A 14,259-nucleotide genomic window follows, 5' to 3' on the forward strand; every position below is an offset into this window, starting at 1 on the left:
GTTTTACTGCCAATTAAGTACTTCTGAAGTGTTGATACTTTAGAAATGTGTAAGTATTTAATATGAGAGATTTGCATTCGCTCTCTTCAGTCTAAATACATATGAGCGTTTATAATGGTAAAGATAACAGAATTACAAACAGAAGATTTCCAATATCATAGAATTCCTACAGTGTGGAAAAAGGCCATTAGGCTCAACAAGTCCACAACAACCCTCTGAAGAGTATCCCACCACACCAATTCCCCTGCTCTACATTTCCTCCGACTAATGCACCTAGCCTACACGTCCCTGAACACTATATTACAAAGTTCACATATTTTCATGTCATAGAATCCCTAGTGTGGAAGCAGACCATTTGGCTCATCCAGTCCACACTGACCCTTCAAAGAGAATCCCACCCAGACCCTATCCGTACATTTCCTGTGGCCAACCCACCTAGCTTGTATGCCCCTGGTCACTGGTATGGCCAATCTACCCAACCTGCACACCTTTAAGCTAAGGAGGAAACTAGACCATCTGGTGGAAACCCACACAGATACTGAGAGAATGTACAAATGCCACACAGTCACCCAAGGCTGTCACTCGCACCAAGATCTCTGGTACTGTGAGGCAGCTGTGCCAACCACGGAGTTACCGTGCCTCCCAATGTGGTATTGTACATATTACACAGAATTTGTAATATCTGCCTGTCAGTGAAGTATTCACTCACCTGTTCTTTCCTCTTCAGTTCAAAGCTCTCTAAAACTTTCTTCCTTTCTTTTGTTTCTTGTTTGTTTTTAGGTGGAAGGTTAAATGGTGCATTGGGGAGAAGGCCAGTAACAAATGAACTGGAGTAGGATTGGAGCACTGTGATTCCATTTCAACCATCTCTTTCTCAGCATCCAATATCCTATTATCTTCCCATCTTATCACGTTTATTTACTGCCATCACGACTCCCACCTCTTCCCTTTTGATTTGCCTGTTCAACCTGCTGTAGTTTCCTCATTCATTTGGTTGACCCTTAATCACCCTGAATTAAGGAGTAGGCCATTTGGTCCTTCAGGCCTGCTCATACATTCAATGAGGTCATAGATGATCTGATTACTCCACATTCCCATTCACCCCTGATAATCCTTCACCTGCCCCCACTTTGCTTATCAAGTATCTATCTGCCTTAGAAATACTCAAGGACATGACCAACATCGCTTTTTGAGGAAGAGTTCCAAAATTTGCAACCCTTGTTAGAAAACAGTGTCATTGGTCTTAAATGTTATTTTTAAAGCGGCCTCTGGTTTTGAATTCTCCCACAAGAGGAAATATCCTTTCTACATGCAAAAGGAACATTGGAAGCTGAGGGATGACCTTATAGGAGTTTATAAAATCATGAGGGGCATGGATAGGGTGAAGAGAGGTCTTTTCCTCAGGACAGGGGAGTCCAAAATCAGACAGCGTAGGCTTAAGGTGAGAGGGGAAAGATTGAAAAGGGACCTGAGGGGCAACATTTTCACACAGAGGTTGGTGCACGTACAAAATGAGTTGCCAGACAAAGTGGTGGAGGCTGGTACATTACAACATTTCAAAGGCATCTGAATGGGTATATGAATAGGATCTAGAAGTATATGGGCCAAATGCTGGCAAATGGGATTCGGTTATTTTTGAATATCTGTTCAACATGGATGAGTTGGACCAAAATGTCTGTTTCCATGCTGTATATCTCCATGACTCTATAACCTATTAAGACATCTCAGGATCAAGTCACCTCTTACACCTCTTCTAAACTCGGCATATCCAAGCTTAGTCTTTTCCTCATTAAGATGTCTACCCATCCCAGGTATTAGTCTAGTCTTCTTTTGACCGCTTCCAACATATTTGCATCCATACTCCCCCATAGGCAACTGGAGATCAGAGCTGTACCACGGGACACAGTTAGTGGCCCATGACTCTCTGCTCATCCAGTTCCTTCAAAAAGATGAAAAAATTATGCATCCCATGGCACTGTTTGGTGCCAGGCAATTGGTGTAATCTGTAGTGCCATGAGAAAGCATCACAATTCCAGTGAATTTCTTCCCCATAATGCCCAAACTCAAACTGTTGGGAGAAGTCAACCAGTTTCAAGCAAAAAGTTTTAAGAAGGCATTAAAAGACACAGAAGACAATTCAATGGATATATTTTAATCACAAATTATGTCATTAAAAATATATAGTTTGTATAATTGTTACTTTGGACAAAGATATTTCTGCTACTGAGGGAAAGAATGTGGATCAAAAATATTCATGGCAATGTTTAAAAACATTGAGAAGAGCCTGTGGGAAAGGTAACCCACTGACCAGATGATGCAGTTACAAGATGATGAGTTTAAACAGGTAATTTCCAGTACAAAAGTGGTATTGGGAATTTATAATGAAAATGTGTGACAGCAGGAAGCACGGTTTTGTAGACCAGAAGATCAACTTAAGATTTTTATTAAGATACAGAATAGTAATTTTTAAAATTCTTTTATATCTGCACGTATCTCATTAAAAGTCTTTTTCTTTATCTTATACCAATTGTCATATAATGAAAATATCTTCACTTAGCCACTGTACATATATAGATCAATTTAGCAATGGATCTCTTAACTGTCTGGGTTTTCATTAAATAATACAAACACAATGGATTCAAACTTGGAAAACAACACTCCAAACAAAACTGCATTGCAATTATTTAAATTTATTCCCTTAGAAAGTAGCATTTGATATTAAAACAAGAAAGTGCAGAATGGCAAAAGAGGACTGCCCATCTGAAGCTTTGTAGACTAATACACAATATATAGCTTAATTTTCTTCTCCTCCTAATTCTTCCTCTTCAGCCTCCTCTCCAGATGTGGCATCCTGATATTGCTGGTACTCAGAAACCAGGTCATTCATGTTACTCTCAGCCTCAGTAAACTCCGTCTCTTCCATGCCCTCACCAGTGTACCAATGCAAGAAAGCTTTCCGCCGGAACATGGCAGTAAACTGCTCAGAGATGCGTTTAAACAACTCCTGGATAGCTGTTGTATTGCCAATAAAGGTGGCAGACATCTTGAGGCCTCTAGGTGGGATGTCACAAACAGCCGTCTTAACATTATTGGGAATCCATTCAACAAAGTATGTGCTGTTTTTGTTTTGGACATTCAACATCTGTTCATCCACCTCTTTCATGGACATGCGTCCTCGGAAAACGGCAGCAACAGTCAGGTAGCGGCCGTGTCGAGGGTCACAGGCTGCCATCATGTTTTTGGCATCAAACATCTGTTGGGTAAGCTCAGGTACTGTGAGGGCACGGTACTGCTGGCTGCCACGGCTGGTCAAAGGAGTGAAACCTGGCACAAAAAAGTGCAGACGGGGGAAGGGGACCATGTTCACTGCTAGTTTACGCAGGTCAGCATTGAGCTGACCAGGGAAACGCAGACAGGTTGTTACACCGCTCATGGTGGCTGATACAAGGTGGTTCAGGTCACCATAAGTAGGAGTTGTGAGTTTGAGGGTTCGGAAACAAATGTCATACAGAGCCTCATTATCAATACAATAAGTCTCATCGGTGTTCTCCACAAGCTGGTGGACAGACAGGGTGGCATTATAAGGTTCCACGACTGTGTCTGACACTTTTGGTGAAGGCACGATACTGAATGTGTTCATTATTCTGTCAGGGTATTCTTCACGGATCTTGCTGATGAGGAGTGTGCCCATGCCAGCACCAGTTCCACCACCCAGCGAGTGGGTGAGTTGAAAGCCCTGGAGACAATCACAACTTTCTGCCTCCTTCCTCACCACATCTAGAACAGAGTCAACCAGTTCAGCTCCTTCAGTGTAATGTCCTTTGGCCCAGTTGTTGCCAGCACCACTTTGACCTACAACAAACAGGAATGATTTAAATTCTTAAACTCTTAGGCAATGCATCAATTAGCCAGGATTTTGTTCTTTGGAACGATAATGCAGAGCAACATTACTTATACATTATTTTCAAAGCTTAGTCTTATCTGGATGAACTGCATGAACAGCAATTATAACAGCCAGACTTTTGAATTACACAAGTGTAGAGGAATAAAGTTCTCAATTATGAGTGGCGTTGTTGCAACCTGAGCAATGATTTGAAGTGCACCTTACATAGCTGTGTGTTTATACAGCTACATGTTTTTTTTCCTGTGAATAATGACAAGTGATTTTAGATCATTTCTCAACTTCATCATTCTGTTTCTCTTTAATTGGGATTTCCACGGGGTACCTGCGTGGTAGGACAATTCTTGAAGTCATGAAGAGAGTTTCTCCCAGCAGAAAGTAGACTAAATTAAATTTAACCCCAAATTCTAAATGTGAAAAATAAAAACCAATCCGCTGCACAACCACCCAAACCCCACAATAAACATACAACTAAATGATTAACAATAAGTAATACCACTTTTGAGCTGATTAACTATGAGAAAAGACTAGCAAGTTGGACAAGGTGAGAAATCAGCTGACCAGAGTATATAAGAAGTTGTACAAACACTGGGCAATCACAACTCAGCAGCGAGATTGGAGTCCGCAGCTATAATGACTGTGGCTTCATGTGTTTCATAACATGCAGCTCTTTGTTCAATTTGTTTATGCATTCATCAAGTTCTCCTTTGTTCCTACTGCTGGCTTTTTGTCATCCTGTTTCTTAAAACAAGACAAACGTTTACAGGTCCCTGGCACATTGCCACCATGATGCCAAAAGCTTTTGTTTTATTGTGGGTTGTGGATGTTATCAGCAAGGCTGGTCCATGTTGCCATCCCTAACTGCCCTTGAACCAAGTGGCTTGTTAGGAACTTGGAGGGAATTAGGTTAAGGGCAGCAGACTTCTTTCCTTAAAGGATGTTAGAGAACCAGTTGGGTTTTTGCAAATACCAGTGATAGCATGGTAATCATTACTGAGATGAGTTTCGTATTCCACATTTATTAACTGTATTTTATTTCCACCAACTTCTAAGTCCCTGGAGTATTAGCTGGGTTTCTGGATTACTAATGTTACCACTATTGCATCAAATTCCTATGTCATAGTGATGCTACTCTAGATGAACAAAGAAAGCATATAATTAGGATAAGCTAAAAAGCCTGATAATGATGTCAAAGTAAGAGTATAACATGTCAACAGCAGACATCATAAAATCCCTTTGGGGCAAACAGGCAGACTGGGCCAAACTAATGGTGTTTCTGACAAAGGGAAGAGGCAGCCTTACTCAAAACTGTGATCGATGTTGTGACAGACTTCAATCTCACTACTGAGTCGTGATTACCCAGCATATGTACACCTTCTTATAGCTTATAGTCAGCTGATTTCCCACCTTGTTAATGATCCCGACAATTCCCAGCTGTAATTCCTAGTTCCTTCCCTCTCTCCCTGCTCTCTGTTCCTCAGCTGCAGTCTTGTGCAGGTCTCAGCACCCATGTAAGAAATAAATTAGAAGACATCCTGCAGTTAATGACCCATACTATCGGGATTCCTAATCAAAACTTTTAACCGCACCCTTCACAGGAAGGGTCTCATTCTGAGGGAGGCTTCTCCCTTGCAGAAGGTAACAGAAAGAATCAATTAAAGCAATTTTATGAAAACACTATTTACGGCAAAATATAAACTTAAATATAAGCCTGCCCAAAATGAATGAGCCCAAACAACTTTATATGTGGAGGAGAATTCTGTCTGAACACCACATGCAGATTTATTGAAGAAGTAAGAATGGAAGAATTAAATTAAAGCGATGAAGATGACTTGGTTACATATTTGGATAATTGATAGGAGACAGACAGTTGTGATGAATGGATGTTTCCTTGGAACATTTCTTACCATTACTTTCATATGAAAATTAATTTGACTCATACACGAAATACACATTTCAAATTTGCGGAGTTCAAGCCCTAATCCAGAAAGATTTCAAGATAATCAGAGGGTTACTCTTTTTCGTCGGATGGCGATGGCTAGCATGAGGGGACGTAGCTTTAACTTGAGGGATGATAGATATAGGACAGATTTCAGAGGTAGTTTCTTTACTCAGAGATCAGTAGGGACATGGAACACAATGCCTGCAACAGTAGTAGACTCGCTAACTTTAAGGGCATTCAAATGGTCATTGGATAAACATATGGATGAGAATGCAATAATGTAAGTTAAGATGGGCTTCAGATTGATTTCACAGGTCAGCGTAACATCGAGGACTGAATGGCCTGTACTGTGCTGTAATGTTCTATATAATCCAGAAGGAACTGAGAGTGTGCAGCATTGTTGGAAGCATTATCTCTTAAATAAGATTCTAAACCAAAGCTCTATTCGGATGGATGTAAGATTTCCTGACACAATTTGAAGAAGTGTGATACAATATTTCCTGCTATCCTGGCTGGCATGTACTGATGTTGGTTGAAGGACAACACTCACAAAATATGGGCATTATAGCAAAGCCAGCATTTGTTGTCCATCGCTAATTGTGTGTTTGTGTGTTCAGTCTGATTTGTGAGGCCATTTTGAAGGGCAGTTAAGAGTCAGTCAATCATTGGAGGCATATGTATGTCAGATTGGGAAGGATAACAGGTTTCCTTCAATATATGTTTTTGTGGACCAGATGTACTTTTACAACAATCATGGTTACCAGCATTAAGACTAGTTTTTAATGACATATTTATTAATTTATCTTAAATACTGCCATGTTGGGATTTGAACCAATGTCTCCAGAGTCTTAACCTGAGTTTCTGGATTACTGGACCAATCAATTACATGACACTAACACCGAACCTTTGGCTGTAATTGGCAGTTGCGTTTGCCTGAACAACAATACTTCAAAAGTACTTCAGAGCCTGACAGGCACTTATAAATGTGAGTTCTTGCTTACCTGATAAACTTTACTTACCAAACACAAAGTTATCTGGTCTGAATATTTGTCCAAAGGGACCAGAGCGAACAGAGTCCATAGTACCAGGCTCCAAATCCATGAGCACAGCACGAGGCACATACTTGCCACCTGGATCAAAAAGCTAAATTTAAGTAGCCTGTCAAAACCTGAATCATACCATATCCCTCAGTACTGCCACATCATTATCAATTTCCATATCAATATCAATATCAATTTCAGCATCATAAATAGTCAGTTTGAACTAAGTACAGTGTTGTCTGAATGTCGTACAGCATTATCTCAGCATCATTAGTGTCTTATTTGAGTGTCATACCACATAAATTTGAACACTGCAGTATCAAAATGAGAATCATACAGCATCATTCTAAGTACTGTACAGGATCTGTCTGAACATAGCACAGCATTAATCTGAACATTATATAATAACATTTCGAGCATCATATAGCATTATTCTGAGTATCAAAAAGCATCAGACTGAGCATCATATATCATTATTCTGAACATCATATAGCATTATTCTTAGTATCATACAATATCAGTTTGTGCACTGAATAGAATCCGTCTGAGCATCACACACTGTCATTCTGAGTATCATACAGTGAGAAATCGAGCATTGTACAGTGTCAGTCTGAGAATCATATAGCAGAAAACTGAACAATGTATGGCATTGACTTGAGTGTCGTATCACATCAATCCGAACATCGTACAATGTTAGTCTGAACATTGTACACCACAATTTGAGTATTGTAAAGTGTCAGTCTAACTTCATATCGTGGTAAATTGGCAGAAGTTGTCATGAAAAGTAATTAGTTTCATAGAACGATATATCGTGCAACCAAAACATAAAATTTAACATTCAATTTGCACATGATAAACCTGGGTCAGGAACAATTGTGTTAAATATCGGTAATTTTTTAAAAAATGAATGGAGTCACACTTGGCTGAAGTGAATGGGAAAGGATTCTAGTGATCTGCATAGCAATCCAAGAAAGTAAAGAAGAGCATCAAAATTAAAGAAAACATGTAATGTGTCAGAGATTTCTTAGCAGCAAGCTAGAGGAGAGTTTCAAAAGCCAACAAAAGATGATCAAAAAATAATACAGGGAAAAAAATAAACATTCAAGCTAAACTAGCAATAACATAAAAAAGGACAGTAAGACCTGATAGAATCACAGAATCATCCAGTCGTACAGCATGGAAACAAACCCCTTGTTCACTAGTTCCATCTGCCTACTCCTGCCCGATATCCCTCCAAACCTTCCCTATTCACGTGCTTATCCAAATGTCTTCTAAATGTTGTAATTGTACCCACATCCACTACTTCCTCTGGAGGTTCATTCCACACACGAACCACCCTCTGTGTAAAACATTTGCCCCTCATGAATTTTTTAAATCTCCCTCCTCTCTCCTTTAAATGTGCCCCCTTGTCTTGAAATCCTCCATCCTAGGGAAAAGACAACTACCATCAACTCTATCTATATCCTTCACAATTTTATAAACTTCTTTAAGGTCACCTCTCGACTTTCTATGCTCCAGCAAAACAAAAATCCCAGCTTTTCTTTAAAACTCAAACCTTCCATACCTGGTAACATCCTGATAAACCTCTTCTGAAGCCCCTCCAATAATATCCTTCCTATAACAGGGCAACCAGAACTGGACACAATATTTCAGTCCTGTATAACCAATGTCCTGCATAACCTCAACATGACTTCTCAACTCCTATACTTCAAGGACTGAGCAATGAAGGCAAGCGTGCCAAATGCCTTTTTAACTACACTTGACACAAATTTCAAAGAATTATTGTTGCACCTCTAGGTCCCTCTGTTCTACAACACTGCCTAAGTCCCTACCATTAATTGTATAAACCTTACCCTTGTTTGTTGTACCAAAATACAATACTTTGCATTTATCTAGATCGAACTCCATCTGCCAATTTTCAGCCTATTGACCCATTTGATTAAGATCTCTTTGTAATCTCAGAAAACCTTCTTCACTGTCTACAGTGTCACCAGTATTGGTATCATCCACAAACTTAGTAACCATGCTTTGTATATTCTCATCTAAATCATTAATATAAATGACAATCAAAAGAGGACACAGAACCGATCCCTGGTGACATGCCTCCAGTCCAAAAAGCAACCCTCCACCACCACCCTCTATTGCTTGCCGTTAAGCCAATTATATATCCAATTGGCAAGCTTACCTTGAATCCCATGTCACCTAACTGGGAAAAGATCTGCCACCCTGCCTACCCACAGCATGATCACCGAGAACACAGAAAATCAAGCCTGTCCAAACCATACAAGAAACACCCAGAATGCCTCAGCATTGACCAAACAAGCTGACAAGAGAAACCAGACATGACCGCAGTAACTCACAGACCAGGGAATACACTTCCCAAGACAAACTAACAATAAGCTTATTGGACCCGATCAACACAGCTCTCCCAAGGCCTTAAGGGCAGTCTCGTACCCCATTGATGTCAAATCCACACAAAGGACAGGTCAGATGGAGAGGCACCAGAATACCTCGCTCACAGGAGAGAAACAATGGAAACATCTTACTGCCAAGGACAGGGACATTCTCACCTACCCTTGAAGAGAACTGGAATCTCCTGATCCCATTAAAGACTCTTTGATGCTGCCAGGTTGCTTCATTGTATCCACATTCAGGACATTCTTCTGACAGGGGCTTTGCGATTATCACCATCGTAACTGGATTACCATTGTATTTCCCCTATTTTCAATTAGCATCATTGTACAATATTCTTATAAAAACTGGCTTGATTCTCTGCTCAGGGAAGAGAATCCTTGATCTACCTGTACTGATTGTCAGTTCTGTGTCAGTCTAGACAATTTCTCTTCCGGTGATATCGTTTGTAATAAACAGCTTGTCAATTTCACCCGATCTGGCTTGTGTGATCTCAGCTTTATTGTGCTAATTTCTCCAACATTAGCTTTACTAGTTAGTCTACCATGCAGAACCTTGTCGAAGATTTACTAAAGTCCAGGTAAATTTCCTGCTCTGCCCTCAAACTCAGTTAAGTTTGAGACAAACAATTTTCCTTGCACAAAACCATGCTGACTATCCGTCCCTAAATTAATTTTTGCGCCTCTAAATGTCCATAAATCACCTACAACAATTTACCCACAACTGACATCAGACTCACAGGTCTACAGTTCCTCAGTTTTTCCTTATAAACTTTCTTTACATATAGAAAAGGAAGGGAGAGGCTGAAGCGAACATAGAAAATGACACTGGGGAAGTAATAATGGGGAACCAGAATATGGCAAAAGAATTGACTAAATACTTTGCATCAATCCTCATAATTGAGGAAACTAATAGGATTCCAAAATTACTAAATAATAAGGGGCAAAAGCAAGTTGTAAATAAATACATTATCATCCCTGTGCATAAGAAGGCACATGTAGCATGTCTCAATGACTGCTGCCCAGTGGCTCTAACTTCGGTGGTCATGAAGTGCTTTTGAAAGGCTGGTCATGGTATTAATCAACTCCAGCCTCTCCACTACTCTTGACCCACTCCAATTTGCCTATCGGACCAACAGATCCACATTAAATGCCATATCACTTGCCCTTCACTCTTCCCTAGAACATCTTGACACCAAGAACAGCTACATAAGAATCCTACTCATTGACAGTTCAGCCTTCAACACTATTATCCCCTTGAGACTGATTATTAAACTTAGTGATCTCTGATTAAGTCCCCCTCTCTGCAACTGGATCTTCAGTTTCCTGACCCACAGGCCACAATCAGTGAAGATTGGGGACAATATTTCATCCTCACTAACTCAACACTGGAGCCTCCCAGGGGTGTGTATTTAGTCCCTACTATACTCACTGTATACCCATGACTGCATCGCCAAAGACCAGACTAATGTCATTTACAAGTTCGCTGATGACACCACCATAGTTGGTCGAATCTCAGGTGGCGACGAAACAAACTCCAGACGGGAGGTGGAAGACCTGGAAAAATGGTGCACTAAGAACAACCTAACTCTTAATGCCGGCAAAATGGGGCCAAAGGCTGATACGTTTATGTCTCTGGAAGTCCCCAGGATGGGTTGCTTCCTTGGATATTAAATGAAGTAGAGACAAGATAATATATGTAGTGGTTGTAATCTTCTAAAAATACTTAAATTCTGGAAAAGTGCCAGAGAATTGGAAAACTACTTGTGTAATACCCTTATATGAAATGGGAGGGAAACTGTTAAGAGTCCATTATGGAAGATGTAGTAGCAAAACATTTAGAAATGCATAATATGATCAAGCAGAGTCAGCACAGCTTGGTTTTTCCCTTTTTGAAGGTGTGCTGACTCTGCTTGATCATATGCATTTCTATGTTTTGCTAGTACATCTTCCATAACTTTAATACACCGGTTCAGTTGCCATTCATTTTTATTAGATTAGATAAGATTAGATTCCCTACAGTGTGGAAACAGGCCCTTTAGTCCAACATGTCCGCACCGACCCTCTGAAGAGTAACCCCCCCGACCCGTTTCCCTCTGACTAATGCACCTAACACTATGGGCAATTTAGCATGACCAATTCACTGACCTGCAGATCCTTGGACTGAGAGCAGGGATGTGCTGCTGTGGCTTTATAAGGCATTTGGGATATTGTGAACAACTTGGCCCCCCGTATCTAAGGAAGGATATGCTGACATTGGAAGGTGTCCGGGAAGTTTACAAGAATAATCCCAAGATTGAAGAGCTTTTCATGTGATTGAAGATTCTGGGTCTATCCTTCATGGAGTTTATATGAGGAGGGTGATCTGGTTGAAACTTAGAGAATAATGAGGCGCCTGGATAGGGTGGATGTGGAAAAGATGTTTCCACTATTACAACAGACTAGGATCCAGGGCCACAGCCTCAGAGTGTAGGGACAACCCCTTAGAATTGAGAAGAGCAATTTCTTCATCCAGAGAGTGGTGAACCTGTGGGACTCATTTCTGCAGAATGGAGGCCAATTCATTGAGTGTCTTTAAAGCAGAGATAGATAGATTCTTGATTAGTAAAAGGGGATCAAACATTACAGGGAGAAGGCAGGAGAATAGGTTGAGAAACATATCAGCCAAGATAGAATGGTGCAGCAGACTCAATGGGCTGAATGGTCTAATTGTGCTCTTCTATCTTATGCCCTAATGACTATCTAGGACCAGAGGACATAATCTCAGGAGAGGTTGTCCAATTAAGATGAGGAGGACTTTTTTTTTATTTTAGGGGTAGTGTGTGAGTTCTTTAATGCACAGGGCTATTGAGCATGCGTTGTTAATTATGTTCAAGGTTGAGATAGATAAAATTTGAATCAGCATGAGAATCAAAGGGTATGGGAAAAAAGCAGGAAAGTGGAGTTGAGGATTCTCAGATCAGCCATGATCTCATTGAATAGCGATGTAGACATGGCTGAATGACCTCTTATGGTCATACAGCATTAGTCTGAGGATCATTTAGAGCATTGTGAGCATTGTACTGTATCAGTCAGAGCATCATACAATGTCAGCCTGAATATCATATGGTATCAGACTGACCATTGCACAGCGGCTAGTCTGTATATCATACACCATCAATTAGAGCATCATATGGTGTCATTCTGAGTATAGTAAAGCAGTTAATCTGAGCCTTATACAATGTCATTTTGAACATTATACTGTGTCAGTTTGGATATCATACAGTGGGTAGTCTGCATATCATTCACCATCAATTAGAGTATCATACTGTGTCAGCCTGAGTATCATACAACATTAGACTGGCCATTGTACAGAAGTTGGTCTGCATATCATGCTGGATCAATTATGTTAAAAATCACACAACACCAGGTTACAGTCCAACAGGTTTATTTGGAAGCACTAGCTTTTGAAGGACTGCACCTTCATCAGGTAGCTATGGAACGGGATCATAAGACACAGAATTTATAGCAAAAGATCACAATGTCATGCAACTGAAATATTGAAGAAACCTATGATTTGGAAATGCTGGTGTTGGACTGGGGTGTACAAAGTTAAAAATCACCAGGTTATAGTCCTACAGGTTTATTTGGAAGCACTAATTTTCGGGGCACTGCTCCTTCATCAGGTGGTTGTGGAGTATAAGATTGTAAGGTACAGAATTTATAGCAGAAGTTTACAGTGTGATGTAACTGAAATTATATATTGAAAAGACCTGTATTGTTTGTTAAGTCTCCCATCTGTTAGAATGACCATGTTGGTTTCAATTCTCTCATATGTAAATCGCAAAACTTTTTCAAAAGTTATATTCTCAAGTGAACTTTAACAATTGGTGTCATGTCGGGCCAGATAATGCATTGAAGGTGTGACCTGCCCTGTGTGAGATTGTCTGTGCCACAATGGGCAGACTGATTCTAATGTAAAAAAGGAATTTACAGAATCTTACAAGGATTCATGCAGTTTTTGAGCAAAGTAAAATGTAATTCTGCAAGTACAAATTCACCCCACAAACTTATATGTGGGTGTGTGTGTTGGTGGGAAGGGGGGTTATGAGTGTCTGCGAGAGAGTGTGTGTCTGTGTATAAAGGAATAGAAGTCTGTGAGAAGGTGCATTTGTGAGTGTGTATGTGTGAGCGGATGAGAAAGGGTCTGCGTGAGAGTATGGGTCTGTAAGAGAGCTTGTGTGTCTGCAGGAGTGTGCATGTTTGTGTGTGTATAGTGCAATGGGGTCTCACCTAAAGTATGACACCCCACCTCCCCCCCCCCCACACACACATACACACACACACACACACAGAGTTACATCACACTGTAAACATTTGCTATAAATCCTGTGTCTCACAATCTTATACTCCACAACCACCTGATGAAGGGGCAGCACTCTGAAAGCTAGTGCTTCTAAATAAACCTGTTGGACTACAACCTGGTGTTGTGTAATTTTTAACTTTGAAGAAACCTAGATTGCTGTTAAGTCTTTCATCTTTTAGAGTGGGTTGCAGGTTTTGGTTCATTAATATGTAAATCCCAGAATTTCTTTTAAGTCACATTCTCAAGATAGTTTAAGGTTTTATAAAAATAAAGTGACATCTCAACTCAGACAATGCACTAAAGGTGAGGTTAGAGTCTGTCTGTATCCCAATCTTGAGTCAGACTCATTCTATTTCCAAAGTAGGAATTTATAAAATATTACATGGATTGACTTCCTGCAGATTGTGTGCTTTTTGAGCAAAAAAGAATGTATCTGCAAATATAATTCTGCAAATGCGTCCATGAGAGAGAGAGAGAGAGAGAGAGTGTGTGTGTGCATGGGACAGTGTGTTTGCGTGTGCGCATGCTTGGCAAAGTGTGCATGTGATTGTGATGGAGTATAAGCCTGTGAGAGGGTGAGAGTGTGGGGAGGAGAGGGGGTCTGCGTGAGTGTGTGAGTA

At 40.4% G+C, this 14,259-nt stretch overlaps 1 protein-coding gene across 2 annotated transcripts in view; it reads right to left on the minus strand.

Annotated features, from left to right (window-relative positions):
- Positions 1 to 2,193: 2,193 nt before the first annotated feature.
- LOC140469609 (tubulin beta-4B chain-like) overlaps positions 2,194 to 14,259 on the minus strand; it is a 62,471-nt gene continuing 50,405 nt past the window's right edge. For both annotated transcript variants that reach the window (XM_072566285.1, XM_072566284.1), the window contains 2 exons: positions 6,863 to 6,973; positions 2,194 to 3,852 (listed from right to left, as the gene is read on the minus strand). In XM_072566285.1, coding sequence (XP_072422386.1) covers positions 2,795 to 3,852; positions 6,863 to 6,973 — 1,169 coding nt within the window. In that variant the 3' untranslated portion in view covers positions 2,194 to 2,794. The remainder of the gene's footprint in view (positions 3,853 to 6,862; positions 6,974 to 14,259) is intronic.

The sequence above is a fragment of the Chiloscyllium punctatum genome, chromosome 49 (assembly GCF_047496795.1).
Source record: "Chiloscyllium punctatum isolate Juve2018m chromosome 49, sChiPun1.3, whole genome shotgun sequence".
In the NCBI taxonomy this organism is placed as follows: domain Eukaryota; kingdom Metazoa; phylum Chordata; class Chondrichthyes; order Orectolobiformes; family Hemiscylliidae; genus Chiloscyllium; species Chiloscyllium punctatum.